At 51.1% G+C, this 17,746-nt stretch overlaps 1 protein-coding gene across 9 annotated transcripts in view; it reads left to right on the top strand.

The window, feature by feature from the left end:
- Nucleotides 1-17,746, top strand: part of BEND5 (BEN domain containing 5) — a 906,797-nt gene that overhangs the window by 760,694 nt on the left and 128,357 nt on the right. For 7 of the 9 annotated variants that reach the window (XM_072649371.1, XM_072649381.1, XM_072649380.1 and 4 more), the window contains 2 exons: nt 9,738-9,886; nt 15,903-16,116. The exons of 1 other annotated variant lie outside the window; for it this stretch is intronic. In XM_072649371.1, coding sequence (XP_072505472.1) covers nt 9,738-9,886; nt 15,903-16,116 — 363 coding nt within the window. Of the gene's footprint in view, nt 1-9,737; nt 9,887-12,261; nt 12,409-15,902; nt 16,117-17,746 lie in introns of those variants that run through there. One more of the 9 variants, XM_072649373.1, reaches the window with a different exon arrangement.

Genomic DNA, 17,746 nt, shown 5'->3' with positions numbered 1-17,746 from the left:
AGCCTGTTCTGGGGGCTCCCGTAGTCAGAGATGGCATACATGGTCCAGCTGACGGTCCAAAGGCCTCTGTTGGCCTTCATTCACATTTTCCATTTGTTAGGTGAGGGCCTCAGAGAGTCATTTATGTTGAGGGCTGACTGGAGCCAAAGGCCCTGGGTTCCAATCCTGGCTCTGCAGTTCAATGCCTGTGTGACTGTGAGACAGTCATCCCCATGGATCTCATTCTCTTCCTCTTTATAATGAGTGAGTTGTCCTAGATGACCTCTGAAGGCCTTTCTATGTTCTGTGACCTGAGGGTGCTCCCAGCTCTGACGGCCTGTGTTCTGTCTCTGATATGCCAGGGTCCTAGGGATGAGGAAACTCTGCTGGACTGTGCTGCCCAGCAGAGGCAGCATGAAATGAAGCATTTGTCCAAGGCCTACAGTAAACTCTTCACTACATCCTGCATCCCCAGGCCCAGGAGGCAGCCTGAGGGCCTGGGTGACCTCTACTAATTGTGTTCTTTGCTGCTGGCCCAGAAGCCTGTCACCTTGGGCAGCCCCTGGGGAGTGGAAAGGCCAGAGAAAGCCCAGCTTCCCTTGGGACCAATAGTCTTCACGGCTAGTTAAGGTCTAATTAACATTGCCACAGTCAAGTCTGCCCCTCATCCCCTACTTTGCTCGTCTTAAGGTAAGGGCTTCTCTCTTGAGAGAGCCCTAGGAAGAAAGCTGGCCTGCCTCCTGCCCAGACACTCGTCACACTCAGAATGTCTGAGCTGAAAGGGCCCTGAGCCTCAGCTGGCAGGCCACTTCCTCTGTCTGAATAACAGACCCTCCTCGCAGCATCCCTGAGGAGGGGGTGGCCTCCAGAAATGGCCTGAAGAGCCAGGCTAGTCCCTTCTACCACATGACCAGAACAAAAAGGCCTTGATCCCTTCACGGCCATAGCCCAGCTCATCTGACATCTCCCTAAAATGTTCCCAGAGCGTAGCTCCCCTGGCTCTATCTGGGGCCTGAGGAGGACAGAAGTCAGTGGAGCCATCACCTCCCTAAGCCTAGATACTGACTGTCCAGCTTCTCCCTGGCTTCCTCGACCACCCTATTGTGCTCACATCATGATGAGCTTTCAGGCTATAGCTATGTGACCAGGGAAGGCTATGGATGGATGCTTCTCAGTGAACATCCTCAAAAGTCTCTTAGGCTCTTGATTTCCATTTTATAGATGAGAAAGATAAGGCACACTCCAGTGGCTTGAGTTCAGTCCTGTGCCTTCTGGGCATGGGCCTGCAGGGGGAAAAGAGAGGGGAACCCTAGATTGTGTGATAAGGTAAACTTCAGCCTTCTCTAGTCCAGTCCACACCCAAACAGGGAATCCCTGGTAGAACCTCAGCCAGGCCTGCCACTCCTGGCCTGAGATAGCCTATTTCTGACTCTGCTGAAGTCAGAGAAATAGGAACTCCTCCCTTTTCAAAGCCCTTTCTACCTCCCCTGGGATGAATCCTTTGTGATAGGGGTAACAGGTGTAAAGATGAATGGGGAGAGGGAAGAGAGTGGGCAAGTAAGAATAGGTTGAAGACATAAGGAAGGTCTAGGCAGCACCATAGGGGCATTTGCATGTGGTCAACCCAAACCTTTTAAGTGTTTAAGTGTACTATATGCCAGGAGCCATGCCTGGCGATAAGGGTACAAAGAAAACTAAGAGAAAGTGCCTGCCCTAGAAAGGCTCACAGTCCCATGGGGAGCCACCTATATACTGTCTCACTATAGACAGTATAAACAGGAAATTATAATGTAGGAAGAGAGGGCACTCCTTAAGGGAGCTGGGGAAGGTTTCCCATAGAAGGTAGAATTTTAGTTGGGACCTGGAGCCAGGGAAGTCAAACAAATGTGGCCATTGGCCAATAAAAATTAAAAGGTCCCTTGCCTAAAAAAACTTGTGTTCTTTTGGGAGGAAAAATAACCTGAACACAAGCTCTATACAAAGTCATATACAGGTCTGGGAGAAGGAAGGAGCTGCTAAGTGTGCACGGTCCCTGCTCTGTGGCTTCCCTCTAATGGATGACAGCACAAACTTTGGTCCTTGCAGGATGTATTCAGAGTAGGTGGAAGGGGACTTAAGAGGGAAGGCACTGGGGGAGGCAGTGAGCAATGGAGGCCCCCTGCAGAAGGAGGGATTTCAGCTGATCTTGAAGGAAACCAGGAATTCTAGGAGGCAGAGGGGAGGAGAGAGAGCATTGCAGGCATGGGCCACAGTCCCTACAGAGGCAGGGAGATAAGGCAGTGGAAGGCTGTATTTGGAACATAGAGTGCAGGATGGAGAATCACAAAAGAGACTGGAAAGGTAGGAGGGGGCAGGGGGCTTTAAATGCAAGCTGGGGCATTTATAGTTGACCCTGGAGACAAAAGGGAGCCACTGGAGTAAATTGAGGAGGGGAGGCAGGGGTGGGAGTGGGACCTTCTTCCCTTTGGCAGCTGAGTGGAGGGTGGATGGGAGTGGTAGTTGGGTGGTGGGTGGTGTCAGGGTCTGAAGAGAGAAGGTGAAATTGACAGACCTTGTCAGCAGATTGGATGTGGGGAGATGAGACAAGCAGGAGTCGAGTTCAACACTGAAGGCTGAAAGTTGGGGATCTGGGAGGACGCTGATGCCCTAGTTCCCTTGTTCCTGTCTCTGTGACAGTCAGACATCAGTGTGGGGAGATGGATCTGTAAAGGTCAGTGGCCAATTCCCAGGCCCACCTATCTTCCTCCTGTGTAGGGGTATCTGGGATTTCATGTGGGTGAAATCAAGCTTTGCTGGTGGCTCCTGGCCTGGAGTAAATGCTAGGAGGCAATTGTATCCCCGGTGGAGGCCCTGGCCCAAGGCTCGGTGACATACCTCAGTTTCCTCATCTGTAAAACTAGAATGAGGGCATTTGTGCTCCTTCCTTTATGGTCAAGTGCTTTGTGAGCCTGGGAGGACATGGGAAGTGGTGGAGCTGGGAGAGGGGGTGCTGTCACTGTTATTGTGGTGATGAGGTAGCTAGAGATGGGCTGGGCAGTCAGGGGAGCCTGGGCCTTGAAGACTGAATAGAATTGGGAGAGGTGGGAAAAAGAAAAGTGTTCCTCTTTTATTCATTGATATTCCATGATCCATCCCCACTGATCCACAAAGCCCGGGCCAGGGAGACTGTTCCTGTGCTCAAAGGGGAGAGCCTTCGGCCAGGGACATACGCACACGCAGCAAGGCCGAATGAGTGGGTGCCAGTCCTTGCTTCACACCATGTTCCCTCTTGCCTTCCCCCAACCCATGCAAACCTGCCTCAAAGACTCTCCCTGGTTCCTGTGGCTTCTTCTCTGTTCTACAATAGAGCCAAGAAGAAAGGGGGCAAAGCTTTTAAGTGTGCTGGAAAAGGTGCTGGGATCTAATCCTGGCACTGTTCCTGATGACCTCTCAGACCTTGAGGAAGTCCTTCTCTCCTCTGGGCCTTCATTCTTCATCAGTGGGGCAGCAGCCGGTCTGGTGAAGCCCATGGAGCTCTTCTCAGAACCATAGCTTTAGCTATGTAGGATCACTGAGGAAACCGAGACTATTGAAACACAAATGAGATCATTTCTTTTGAAAAGTCCACAGACCCCAAGTTAAGGACTCTTGCATTGCTGGTCCAGGAGGCCTCTTCTAGCTGCAGACCTTCCATCCTCTGGGTGACCTTCCCTTCCTGGGACCTTGGAGTCCTCATCAGTAAATGGGGCTTGGACCAGGTGGTCCAGCTCTGACTCCCTTTACTCTGTGATGCTGTGAAATAAACAATCCCTTTGGGATAATGAGTATTTCTGTGGCTTAAGTTGGGGCATTTCAGAGTGCCTGAATGCTATCTCATTTGCAATAATCCCATTACCCTCAAAAGATAGGCCTCCTGGAGCAGAGAGCTGGGGCCAGTTTGCCTGCTCTGGAAAATACTGTCTTCATGAACGCACTGTCCTCCTCCTCCTCTCTGAATTCTGTGCAGTGGGTGTGAGACACTGTCTCCTTCAGTTCCCAGCACGGAGAAGATGAGGTTTCACCTCTTAGAAAAACTGACTCCTAGGATCAGTGAGGTGTAGTATAAAGAGTAGGGTCAGGAGCCAAGAGGTCATAGCCCAGCTCCAACCACTGAGCCTTGCCTCACATCCTCCACATGGAAGGATGCCCCATTAAGTGCAGATGGCCACTGCCAGGATAGAGAAGGCCTCATAAGTTCTCCTGTACTGTCATCACCATTGTCAGTGACTGTTGGGGTTGGGCAGTCCAAAAGGAGAAGGGTGTCCCTCTCAGTGAAGAGGTCAGCAAGCATTGATTAAGTACCTACTGTATGCCAGGCACTGTGCATAGAACTGGTGATACAAAGACAAAAGATGTTGCAAGTCCTGCAGGTGCTTCTGCTTCCAGGCAGCACTGTGCTGGTTGGGCCAAGCCTCCACCATACTGCTGAGCCTCCCAGAAGAAAGCCATCATTATTTTGAAGACTCATTGCCAGCTTTCCATGTGAGAAAAACCAAGTGGGTGAAGCATGCCGACTGTCCACTCTGTGCCATGCAGTTGGATAGAGAGCCTGCCAGCTTGGGCGGACACTTTAGATGGACAGTGTGAGACCAACTGATCAGCATTGCCTTGGGGAAATCTCACAGTACTTTTAAATATCTTCTCCCTGAAGTAAAAATGCATCTTTTAAGCCTCTGAGTTCTTTTGGTGGCACTCCATGACTGTGAGTCTTGGAATAGCACAGGTCTGAGAATTCATAAAGTTGGGGGACACCCGGGGGGGGGGAGAAGTGGAGGGGCACACTATAGGGCGACCACACAGAGAAAGCTCCTGGGCTCCATTGGTGCCCACTCCTGTCGAGATATGTCCAGGCAGGCATTTGTGGAGCATTTAGAGGCAGACTGAGGCAGGAATCCTGGGAGATAGGGCTCTCTAGGCCCAAACTGCTAAAGTCTTAATGACAAAGCCTCTGTGGGACCATTTTGGCCTTCCATGATCATCATAGTGGTTTTGATAGCAACCTTTGCTCCTGTCTATGGCCCTTTAGGAATTACAAAGTTCTCTCCTCGTAGAAGTCAGCGGATCAAAGAAAACAGAGGCTTGGCTAGGGTCACCCAGCTCCAAGTCCTTGAGCCCTGAGTAGCTGGAGGCCTTTCCCCTGGGCTGAGGTAGATCCTGCCAGTGTCACTGACCAGCTAGGTGACTCACCCTCCAGATCTCAAATTCCTCCTCTTCTCACATGTCTTTACATGAGATCAGGTCTCATGGTTTACTTTTGCCTATGTCTTCTCAGCGCTTGGCATGTATTAGGTCCTTAAAGGCTTGTGGAATTCAAGGGCATTGAAGGCCCCTGCCAGGCCTGACCTGCAGAGTAAGGGATAGAGGGAGAATGCATGAATTGGGCACTTAGACATCACCATGGGGGAGCCTGGTGTATCTCTTCTGTACTAGGCATGGTGCTAGGTACTGAGAATACAGACTGCTAGGAAGTCATCCCTTTCCTAGCATTCTGCTTGGAGGACATGATAGGTACATGGATAAGCAAATAGTTATGTTTGTGGGTAGTGATAACCAAGTACCATTCAGAGGGTATGAATTCTGCCTGCCAGGGACCAGCAAAGCCTCCTTGTAGAGGGGGCTGGAAGGAAGACCCTCTGCATGGCAGTGAGTACCTTCAGGGAAGAGCCCAGGACCCCCAGGTCTCCCCACACCTTGGAGCCAAGGAGGATGCTCATTGAACTGGGTCGGAACCCAGCAACTGTTAGTTGTATAGTAGAATTGCCCAATTGGGAGGAACCCTGGAAGTCATATCAGGCTCTCACTCAGTGCAGGAATACTTCAGCAGCATCCCTAGCCATCCTGTGCATGAACACCTCCCCAGAGCTGGCAGTGCCTTCGAGCTCTGTTACACAGAGCCAAGATCAGCTTTCCTGCACCTTGGAGGCCTGTGATGCAGTGTCATCTGTGGAGATCAGGGTAGAGGCAGCCTTGCCTGGACCTCAGTAGGGTGGAGTGATGTGCACAAAAGTCAGAGGTGGAGGGTGGAGGTTGCCCAGAGTTCTAAATGCCAAGCGGAGACAATGGACACCTCAGCTTATTGAGTACAGGAGAGACTCAGATGTGTACTTGGTCACACAAGTATTTACTACAAAGCACTACTGTGTGAGACACTGGGGTTATTAAAATACCGGTGACTGGTCCCTGGCCCTGAGCAGCTTCTCTTCTTATAGGAGTCAGCACATGCAAGTATAATTGTATGAAGAATAAATGCAGAATTCATTCAAAGTAATGTGGAGAGGGGCATGCCCTTGAACCTAGAGAAACCAGGAAAGGTTTCATGTAGAAAGTGGTCTTTGAGCAGAGTCTTGAAGGCCACCAGGGATTCTAAAAGGTGGTGCACATCAGGCAGAGGGAACTGCCTGGGCAAAGGTGCAGAGACTGGGTATGTGCAGAACAGCCAGTGGGCAGATTGGGGTGTAATGGAGAAAGCAAAGAGGGCCCTAGGAGGGTAGGAAGGGGCCCAGAGATGAAGGGACTTAAATGTCAAAGGAGCTTATACTTGATCCTTGGCAGTCAGAATCTGAGGAGTAGGGCATCACATTATCAAACCCACGCATTAGAAAAATGACTAGCAGCTGTGTAGAAGGTGGGATTGGAGTGGGGAGAGGCTGTTGAGTCCAACCCTGTGATTATCCAGATGAGGAAACTGAGGCAGGCAGAGGTTAAGTGACTTACCCAGGGTCACACAGCTGGTATTTGAGCCAATATTTGAACTCAGGTCTACCTTTCTTTAAATCCAACCCCCTCACAATAGTGTATATAAATGTATATAAAGTGCTTTGCAAATCTCAAAGTACTATCTATTAGCTATTAAAAATGGCAGAATTCACTGATATGGATCTGGGGGGTAAGAGAAAGAATGGGGAGGTGAGCCTGACTGAGAGTTGAACCTGGTCAGTTGGGAGGATGGTGCTGTCCTTGACAGTAATACAAAGGTTTGGAGACAAAGATCCTGAGTTCTGTTTTGGAGATGCTTAGTTCAAGATGGCCCGGGGGGAACATTTGGCATGCAGGACTGGTGCTCAGTAGGGGATGTGGGGTGACTATATACATCTGAGAGTCTTCTGCACAAAGATGGTCATTGAGCTGGAGAGCCAGTGAGGTCACTGAGAAAAGGGAAGAGGGCTCTGGACAAAGCTGTGGGAAACACCCAGGCTCACTGAGGGTGACCAGCACAGGAGACTGAGGAGGAGGCCAGGGAGGGGAGGGCAGCCAGCAGTGTCAGGCTGCTCAGAGGTCAAGGAGAATGAAGGTTAAGAAGAGGCCATTGGACTTGCTTTGGAAATGAGTGAATATCCTTGAAGTTGGTTTCTTGAGGAGCAGAGGCCAGGGGTGTGGGCAGCTTCTTTCAGATCCTAGTCTGAGGATGAGGAGAGTAATAGGGTGCAGCCTTAGCTGTGGCAGAGTGCAGTAGTCTTGGATGGTTTTTTTTAAAGCATCAAGGCTGGTTTGGCCCAGTTCCAAAGAAGCAAAGAAGGAAACAGTTGATGAGGACAAGCTAAAGACTATAGAGGGTTAGATAATGGAAGGGACTGTCTTCTGGAGAAAACAGGAGGAAATGGGGGAAGACCTTAGCTAAGAGAAGGCCTGCCTCCTTGTTGGAGAGGGATGGGTCAGGGATGGGGTGATGGGGGAGACAAAGTGGGGGAGAATGGCCAACAGCCTCTGCTTCCTCTGTTTTCTGTGAGGCAGTCTTTGGGGGCTCCTGTGGAAGCTTTAAAGAGGAGAGAAGGCCAGGAATGGCCTCTGACCCTATATTAGGCTGTCCAGCAGTTGTCCCATACTCTTACTACCAGAATGACCCATCTTTTGGAAGGATCATCCTCTTCTTCAGCAACATCCCCCTTGCCCTTTGTGTCTCCTCTGGGGCCAAGTCTTCCACATGACAGCCCATCATCCAGCTCCTATGTCCCCCTCCCCACCCCAGGCCAGATATCTGTGTGTCCCTCAGCTGACCCTCATGAGCATGGGTCCCTGCACCATCTGAGCTGCCCTTCCAGACCCTTTCCAGCTGTCTTTAGTCATGGCACCTCGAATGCAGCAGATCCTCCCAACAAGGTCTGACCAGTGCAGAGGACAGAGGGACCATCCCTCCCTCCCTCTCTTCCTGACTGTCACATTACATTTCCTTGACAGTCTCATCACACTGTTGACTCTTCTTGGGCCTTCTGTTTTCTCAGACCACCCCCATCCCCAATTTCTTTCACAGTGTCCCCTAATCAAGTTGTTTGAACTTGTTTATGAGTGCCCCTCCGTTTACCTCTGTAGACCTCAGCTTCCCTCATTAAGAAGATGAAGGTACTGGTCTCCATGGCCTCTTGGTTCCCTTTCAGTCACTTACCTCAGGTGCTCTTTTATTGGTCAAGAAAGCTGTTGTAGCTGGCTCAAGAGAAGGTCTCACCCCTGAGAACAATAGCCTTTGTCTGCCTTCCAGTGACTGTGCCCAGTTCTGTGTAGAGCACTGAGGAAGCCATCATCTCTTGTCCCATTCCTGCTGCATAGACCTCCAGGAAGCAGCATGGGACTTGTGGGAGGTGGGATATGTGTCCAGGAGGAGGTCAAGGGAATCCCTGCTTGGCCCTCAGGCTGTGACCTCTGAGATTCTGTGAGTCTGTGAATGTGCTGTGGAGAGTGTGTATGGAGCCGGGGTCAGGGAGGATTTCTCATCCAACCTCCTACCTCCAGGCAAAGGCCTGAAGCTCAGTGGCTATATGTAGCCTCACCCACCAGGGGGTCATTTATAGGTGTGAGGGGAGCCTCAGACTAAACTGAAGCATGCTGGTAGGAGCTGAGTGTTTCTCATCAGTCCATTTCTTGGGTGTCCAGCATTAAGGAGGCATCTGTGCTGGCCCCGAGGGACCTCACAGTCCAGCAGAGGGAAGAAAACGTGGACACCACGGTGTGGGTCCTGGTGGCGTGATCATCAGCCTGAGTCTCAGGGCAGTGGAAGGAGGACCAGCTCTAGAGCAGGCCCAGCGTTCAGATTGTACTAACTAGGCAAGTCAGTCAGTCAATTAGCATTCCTTACAGTTCACTTAAACCTCTCCACCTCAGTTTCCTCATCTCTAAAAGGAGGGACTTGGACAAAATTTTTCCAAGATCCCTCTCAAGTCTAAACCTGTAAACGTCTGACATTACTCCTCATCTTGGCCACGAGGGGCCTTCCTTCTCTGGGCCTGAGATTTGCCAAATGGGGAGGAGGGTCCCACATCATCTCTACAGCTGATCGCAGCTCAAATGTTCAGTGATTCTAAGGGTGAGGGGAGACTTTGTGCATTACCAGTTGAGGGTGGGCTTCCTGAAGGGGCTGACTCTGCAGCTGGGCCTTGACCAACAAGGCCGACTTGGAGGGGAGGGAGGAAGGGACTAAACCCTGTGCTACACACTTGACAACTATCATTCGATGCACAGCTATGAGAAAACACAGGCATGGTCAGGGGCTGTGGAGTTGTCTGTTGTGGCTGGGGCCTATTGGGAAATAGAGGAAAATGCATCTGGAGAAGTAGGACGGTGGTTCCCTGACCAACTGCTCAGCCACAGACCCTGCCCCTCTCTGACCCTCGGCTTCTCTTCTGTACGAGCGAGAGTCCCTTCTCAGGACTCCAGGACATCATGGTATATGTGGTGCTACGGGTCAGGGAGAATGCTTGCTTTCTGTTGTCTTTGGAGTGGCAGACGGATCTCTTTTCTTAACTGCCTAGGTCCTGCTATTGAGCTGGAAAAAGTAAAGTCAGAGTCCCTTGAACCCGAGCTGGAATCACAGAAGACATTCAGTGAGGAGGCAAATACGTCGGCCTATTATCCTGTTCCCGCCCCCGTTATGGACAAGTATATTCTAGAGAATGGCAAGGTATTACCTGCATGGCCGCCCTCTGGGTGCAGGCAGAGGGAGCAAGCTGGCCGGGACCCCTGGGAGGGGGCCGGGGCTGGGATTATCTGCATTCTTATGACAGCTCTCCTCACCCATAGGAGCCCCTGTCTGTGTAGAGTTAGTGTGCTCCTATGCTGTGTGAGACACACGCAGTAGTGTGGTATTGCTCCCATCTTACAGATGAGGACACCAGGACTCCCCAAGGCCACACAGAATGTCAGGACAGCACCCCAGCTCTCCCTCACCCCGCCCCACATCCAGACTGTCGGGAAGCCATGTCCAGCAGCCCCTTGCCCTATGGGTCTCTCTGGGGTCCCTTGGGTGCCCTTGGTGCAAGGAAGGGCAAGGTGTTGTACAGATGAGGCAAGCTCAGGGGCACCAGGGAGGGAAAAACACTCTAGAATCATAGAGTCTGAGCTCTAGGGCTGGAAGGGACCTGGGAGGCCCTCTGTTTTACAAAGGGAGAAACTGAGGCCCAGCAAGAAGAAGCAACTTCCCCAAGGTCCCATGGCAACAGCTGTCCACAGTGGGGTCTAAAGAGTGGCCTCAGCTCCCTCTCTGCTCTTCCCGGGATTTCATCTATTCCCAGTTAACGTGGTGGCTGCCTTTTCCTGTGTGCTGGCTGCACAGGACTCAAGCGCTTCCTTTTTCCTCTGGGGCTGTATCCGGCTGCCTTATTTCTGTAGGTCCTAGGTTATGAAAAGGTCCCCCTCAGAGGCTGCTCTCGCACCCTTCCTGCCCCTCCCCAGGTCACCGCATCTCTCATCTGTGCCCAGAGTGCCCGTACAACCATTTTAGAGAGGAGGAAACTGACGTCCATGCAAGGGGAATGGCTTGTCCAAGGTGACACGAGAGATGGTTTAATCATGGGATCATTGATTGGGAGGTATTGAGACCACCCTTCTGTGTTACAGAGGGGAAACCAAGGTAGAGAAGGATGGTGACTTGGCCAGGTGTCAGAGGAGGTATGGGAACCCAGGCCTTCCTGATGGCATGTCCTCCATTAGGCTGCTCTTGGCCTCCTCATTTCATAGAAAGGAACCACAACTGCTGGGGAGAAGTGATCAGGTTGGGGTCATCAGGGGTCTTGATGGGACCGAACTTGTCACAAACTCAGGATGTTAGCAGGGAAGGCCATTCCAGTTTATTGTGTCCAGCCCCCTGAGACCCCGAGAGGGGAAGCACTATGCCCCACATGGTCCCCTAAGCGGGCATGCTGACATCTGACTCAGCTCATGTCCCACCAGGACTTCCCATCATTCAGATACCAGGTTTCTCTCTCATCAGGAGACATAGCAAACTCTAGGGATAACCACTAGATAGCCTACATCCCACCATGCTCAAAGACCTGCCCACGGAAGGCCAGCCTCCAGCATGTGGGGTGCATCCTTGGCAGAAGAGGGCAGTTCCAGAGGCCATCAGAGGTTCAGGGTCAGACACATTCTCTGTGGCATCTCTCTCGCACTGACCAGCCTGTTTATCCACTGAGTTATTAAAGAGAGGTGACCATGCCCTGTACCATGGTGGGACTGCCACTCTGCAGGCAGCTGCTGAGATGATGCTGGCTCTCAAGTACAGTGCTTGGGCCCCTCACAACCCACTCTAACTCCTTCAACATCAAATTAGGTGTTTCTGGGCTTGGGAAGGGCCTTGGCCTCCAGGTCACATGGGATTCTGACGTCAGGGCCCTCCTTTCAGTGCTACCACTTACTTGCTTGTGGCCTTGGCTGAGTCACCTGACTCTTAAATCGGGGAAAGGAGTACCCTAGGCAGATGGGGGAAGGGCCATGGGATCAAAGATCAGAGAAATTGTAGGCATCATGTCCTCTCCAAAGACCCTTTCAAGCCTGACTTCTACCGTCTCAAGATCTAGCCTTGTAGGGCCAGAGAAAGTGGATTCCAAAAAGCTCTAATACCATCTGGCACGATCTTAATCTAAATCACAAGTCCCCCTCCTCTTACCATGTGACATTTATCCCAGTCTCTGTTTCAGGGACAGTGCAGAGGTCTGTGGGCAGGAACCATGTCTTAGCTGATGTGTAGGAAGAGACATGCAGTTTGGACAAAATGTGGGCCCTGCCCTCCTGGAGCACAGTCTAGAATGTTGTGAAACTGAGGCAGGCAGGGGGAGGCCTTGAATGCTGAGACAAGGAGGTTGGACTTTACTTGGTGTGCTCAAGGGAACCATGAAAGATTTCTGAGCAGGTGAGCGCTCTCACCACGGTAAGGTATTATTTAAAGATAACAATGACAGACCATCCTTTGAGTGGTATTGGTAGGGGGGCCCATAAAATAGGGGGAGGCTGGCAATATTCACAGGTCAGCCTGGTCACCAGGCCTGCATTAATTCCTAGGAACACAGATTGAGAGCTATGAGCATTCTTCAGGCTGCCTTGGGAGTGAAAGAAACGAGTGCCAATTAACATCTTTATTTTTTTTTAATTTTTAAGAATGTTTTTATTTATTTCCCAATTACATGCAAAATAAAATGTAAATTTTTACATTGAGGAAATTTTTGAATTCCAAATTCTCTCCCTCCCTCTCACACTTCCCCACTCCCCTCCCCTCACCTTTGAGAAGGCAAGCAGATATCAGTTATACGTGTGAAGTCACCATTATCATGGTTTGTGTTGAAAAATGATTTCTGTGAGCACCAGCATTTCTCTGAAAGGGTTCATCAGTGAGAAAGGTACTATTTATCTCCATTGGCCTCACTGCACCTCCTCCAGCCTTTGGGGCTATTGAGAAATCCCTGGAAGAGACCCCAGGAATGAGGATCACTAGGCCCAGCAGGCCAGGTGCACCACCTTGGCCAAGGCCCTTTGTTTTCATGGGCCTCACTTTCCCATTATCAAAAGGAGATGGTTGGAAGCAGAGGAGCTTTGTGTTCTGTGCTCAAAGGCTTTTTCTCCCACCAGAATAGTGGAAAGTGATGAAGCCAGGCCTATTACAGGGGAAAGCTTTCCTAATGGAGGTCTTGGAGTTAGGGGGGATTCATTGTGCACCAGAGGGGCCTTGGAAATTAGGATTGGATCTTGTTCCATATGCACAAGCTTCAAATCACTAACATCCCACATTCCCTTGGGACCAGGGTGTGGGTGAGGGGAGCTACTGGAAAAAGCCCAGGATCTGGGGGGATCCTGATTCTGTGTGACTCTGGGCCTCCTCCTCTTCATCTGCAGAACGAGGGGCTTGGAGAAGACAACCCAGTAAGACTCCTCCAAGCACCAAATCATGACCCCAAGGGATCTTTCCCTCCATTTTGTACCCTACGACAGAGTCTTCAGGACAACAGACATTCTCCAGGCAGCAGAAGCTGTAGAAGGGGCCTCAGGGAGGGGCTTGGAGGACTTCGAGAGGACAAAGACTGGCTCTAGAAAAGTTTTCAGGGAGATATCCAGGGGAGGGACCTCCAGCCCAGCCAACTGCACAGCTAAGCATGGTTAGGACAGGCTGCAGATGGTCCCAGGTCATGTGGAATTGTTTCCCTATATTAATATGACCTTTTCGGCCTTAGAAATGTCTCCTAAAACTGGCTTTTTTAGGACTAAGAGTGATCTTAGAACAGAATGAGAGATGTCAGAGCCCAGAGGAAGCCCAGATTTTTTGAGCTGGGTGGAAGACTAGCAGTCTCACCTGACTTGACCCCTTCCTTTTCTTTCCCATTTCTTTCAGTCAAACATTTATTAAGCCCCTGCTGTATGCCTGGTCCTGGGCTAAGTGCCAGAGATACAAAGAAAGAATAAAGACAGTCCCTGCCCTCAGGCTCGAAGTCAGTGTGCGACAACCATCTGTCATCAAGTCAGAGGCCATGAAAATGGGGGAGGGGAAGGAGGTGTAGAAGGTGACTCTGGAATTGTGACTTGAAGGAAGCTAAGAAGAGGAGATGAGGGAGAACATGCAGGTGTGGGGGTGGCCAGAGAGGACAGCCAGGCCAGAGATGGAGCATTGTTACAGGGACAGCCAGGAAGCCAAGGGCACTGGACCTCACAGTATGTGCAGATAGGAGCTTTATTTCTGAGAGTCAAAGGATGTCAGAGCTGGGAGGGGCCTTAGAGCAGAGAACATGGGATATTGGAGCTGACCTTAGAGCAGAGAACATGGGATGTTGGAGCTGGGAGGCCCTGAGAGCAGAGAACATGGGATATTGGAGCTGGCCATAGAGCAGAGAACATGGGATGTCACAGCTGGGAGGGCCTTAGAGGAGAGAACATGGGATATTGGAGCTGACCTTAGAACAGAGAACATGGGATGTAGGAACTGGGAGGGCCTTAGAGCAGAGAACATGGAATGTTGGAGCTGGGAGGGCCTTAGAGCAGAGAACGTGGGATGTTGGAGCTGACCTTAGAGCAAAGAACATGGGATGTAGGAGCTGGGAGGGCCTTAGAGCAGAGAACATGGGATATTGGAGCTGACCTTAGAGCAGAGAACATGGGATGTCACAGCTGGGAGGGCCTTAGAGCAGAGAACATGGGATATTGGAGCTGACCTTAGAACAGAGAACATGGGATGTAGGAGCTGGGAGGGCCTTAGAGCAGAGAACATGGAATGTTGGAGCTGGGAGGGCCTTAGAGCAGAGAATGTGGGATGTTGGAGCTGGGAGGCCCTGAGAGCAGAGAACATGGGATGTAGGAGCTGGGAGGGCCTTAGAGCAGAGAACATGGAATGTTGGAGCTGGCCATAGAGCAGAGAACATGGGATGTCACAGCTAGGAGGGCCTTAGAGCAGAGAACATGGGATATTGGAGCTGGCCATAGAGCAGAGAACATGGGATGTCACAGCTGGGAGGGCCTTAGAGCAGAGAACATGGGATATTGGAGCTGGCCACAGAGCAGAGAACATGGGATGTCACAGCTTGGGGGGCCTTAGAGCAGAGAATATAGAGAAAAAAGGTAACTGATGATGCTTGAGTGGAGCGGTGTCTTTTCTGGGACATAGTGAGCAGTAGCACTGGGAGGCCAGCAGCTTCCAGTGGTACAGACATGGTGCAGCCCCATGGTGGTTGTCAGCCTCCGAAACCCCCAGGCCCACCTCCTAGCAGCAGGACATTTGCCTGTCTCCGTTAGTAGAAGGAATTTTCTCGCTGAGCGTTCCCCATCCCTGTGTGACTGTGGGCAGGCCCCTTCTGTGGGTCTGATCCGCTTCCTCAGTAAGGAGGGTTCCTGGCCCTGTTTGTCATATGGACACCTGAGGTGCACCATCGGATAAAGCCCTTGGGTGAACCCCTTCCCAGAGTAAGGTTTTGGAAAGCCTAAAATCCATAGAATTGCAGAGGTCACCAATGCTGAAACAGAGATGTCAGCATTTTTTAAAACACAGGTTCACAGACCCCTGGATGTGTGTGAAATGTTTAAGCAGGGAAGTGATTTGGTACAAGCTGCCTGGGAGAGTCCAGGGAACCTGAAGGAAGGACTCCAGGCTTCTGCCTCTTTACTAGCTTTGTGTCCTTAGGGAAGTCCTTTCTTCTCTGGGCTTCAGTTTCCTCCCCTGTAAAATGAGGGCATTGACTGGAGGGTCCCTCAGAGTCTTGACAGCCTTAAGACCTATGTTCCTTCAAGGAGTGGCATTTCAGCTGGGCCTAGACACAAGGGTGCCATCTTTGATTCCATGCTATTTAGATGTCCCCTTTGCTAAGATTTCTGCCCTGCAGGGCTGGCAGTTCCTTGAGAGCAGCCTGGGGGTCATTTCCAGGCCAAGCTTGAGGCCCTGCACATATGGGAGGATGTGTGACATGTAACAGACCTTCCGAGCCATTGAAGCCCAACTAAGGCCACCAGTACATATTGGAGCTGGACCTCCTGAGCCCCATTCTAAGACATTCTCCTCCATCCTCTGTCAGGTTCCTTATGGCTTCCTAGGACTTAACATACAGTAACTTGGCTCCCTCAGGTTCCTTCCCTTCCTCCCCATCAGCGCTCAGAGGGCCCCACAAACCTGCCTCGTTGTGTCCCTGTTCCCAGGTAACCAACCAATCCTCTGATTTCTGCCCCACCAGGTGCACCTTGGAAGCGGGATCTGGGTTGATGAGGAAAGATGGCACCAGCTGCAGGTCACCCAAGGAGACTCCAAATATACCAAGAACCTGGCCGTCATGATCTGGGGGACAGACGTGCTCAAGAACCGTAGCGTCACTGGTGTCGCCACCAAGAAGAAGAAAGATGCCATCCCCAAGCCGCCCCTCTCACCTCACAAACTTAGCATCGTCAGAGGTAGGTCTACTCAGCCCCGCAGGCCCCATTCTCAGGGCCAACAGTGCCAGTGAGAAGGACTCGCCTGCTCTTTAGGATCCTGCCATGGTTTCTGAGGCCAGCCAGGAAGAACGGAGTGGGAAGAGGAGTGGATGTGGCCTTGGAACCCAGGACCTCTCAGCTCTAGGCTTTGTTGATTTGATCTCCTCTCTGGCAAAGAACAGGTCCCAGTTCTGATAGTCTGCACTATTGTGCTCCTAGGTGCTGAACATGTCCCGTAGGGCCTAGACTAGGGGGTCCCTAAAGCTCCCTCGTCTCTGTGCTGGGTGCTAAGCTCTGTCTCATGTTGTATGACCTTTCAGATTGGACATTCTGTGTTCTAGGATCTGAGGTTCTTTCTTGCTTTGATATGCCTCCCCAGTCATAGGACCGTAAATGCCATTTGATTCATTCGTTCCCAAGTTCTTCCCAGAGCTATCACTCTTCTTCTGTGTGTCCAAGGATGAGCTCCTTGGGCCCCCCATTCTAGAGCATTCTCCTCCATCCTCTGTCAGGTCCGTTGCTGGACATCCGGCCAAGGTGTGACATCTCCTGCTGGGGCCTCCTTTCCTCCTCAGGGCAGGAACAAGACTTAGGTGCTCCTCTCTATGGCTCCTCCAGCACTAATGTTCTGTAATTTTGTGATTTGAAATCAAGCTCGGAAACTCAGGGCTGGAGATGGTGAAGGTAGGAAAGTGATCCCAGAACCAAGGGGGCCTGGGACAGAGAAGAGGAGGGCTGAGTTCTGGATTGTGGAGGTAGAACATTGGAGAGTGAGGACCAAGTCAAGGGATGAACTTCCTTGTGTGTGTCATGGAGGCCAGGGAGAGGTCTCAGAACAGGGAGTGTCAGGGCTGGGAGGGGTCTTAGAACAAACGGGATGTCAGTGCTGAGAGGAAGCTACGAGAGTCCTTAGAACAGGGAATGTTAGAGCTGGGAGGAACCTCAGAACTGGGGATATCGGAGCTGGGAGGGGCCTGAGAACAAATGGGATATCAGAGCAGGGAGAGAGCTTAGAACAGAGAAGTTTAGGGCTCAGAGTGATCTTAGAAGAGGGAATGTCAGTTGGGGAGCATAGAACAGGGGATGTTAGGGATGAGAATGATCTTAGAACAGGGAGTTTATGACTGATAGTGATCTTAGAACAAAGAATGTTAGGGCTGAGAGTGACCTTAGAACAGAGAGTGTTAGCGATGAGAAGGATCTTAGAATGGAGAATGCCAAAGTTGAGAAATCAGAAAATGTCAGAGCTCTGCGGGCCCTTTGAACATTGGAATGAGAAATGTCAGAGCCCAGAGGAAGCCCAAACTCGCTGAGCTGGGTGGTGGGCAACTGGCCCTCATCTCACCCGACCCCTTCCTTTTACAGATAAGGAAGCAGGCCCCGGGAGGGGAGAGGACATGCTCACAATCACCCTGCGAGCCCAGGTCTTCTGGCTTCCATACTAAAAAGAAATTGGCTTTCCATTTTTCCTGTGGCTCCTCCTTACCACTTTCTGTGTCTGTTCCAAGATGCACTTGGCCCCCTCTTTCTTCTCATGTTGGGCAAATATAGACCATTTTTATTGTATTCTGTATCTCTTTGCCATCTCATTCTACACAGTCAGTGAGGA

Source organism: Notamacropus eugenii, chromosome 2, assembly GCF_028372415.1.
Source record: "Notamacropus eugenii isolate mMacEug1 chromosome 2, mMacEug1.pri_v2, whole genome shotgun sequence".
NCBI classification, from domain to species: Eukaryota; Metazoa; Chordata; class Mammalia; order Diprotodontia; family Macropodidae; genus Notamacropus; species Notamacropus eugenii.
Note: the sequence above shows the minus strand (reverse complement) of the source record. Positions and strands in the feature narration are given on the sequence as shown.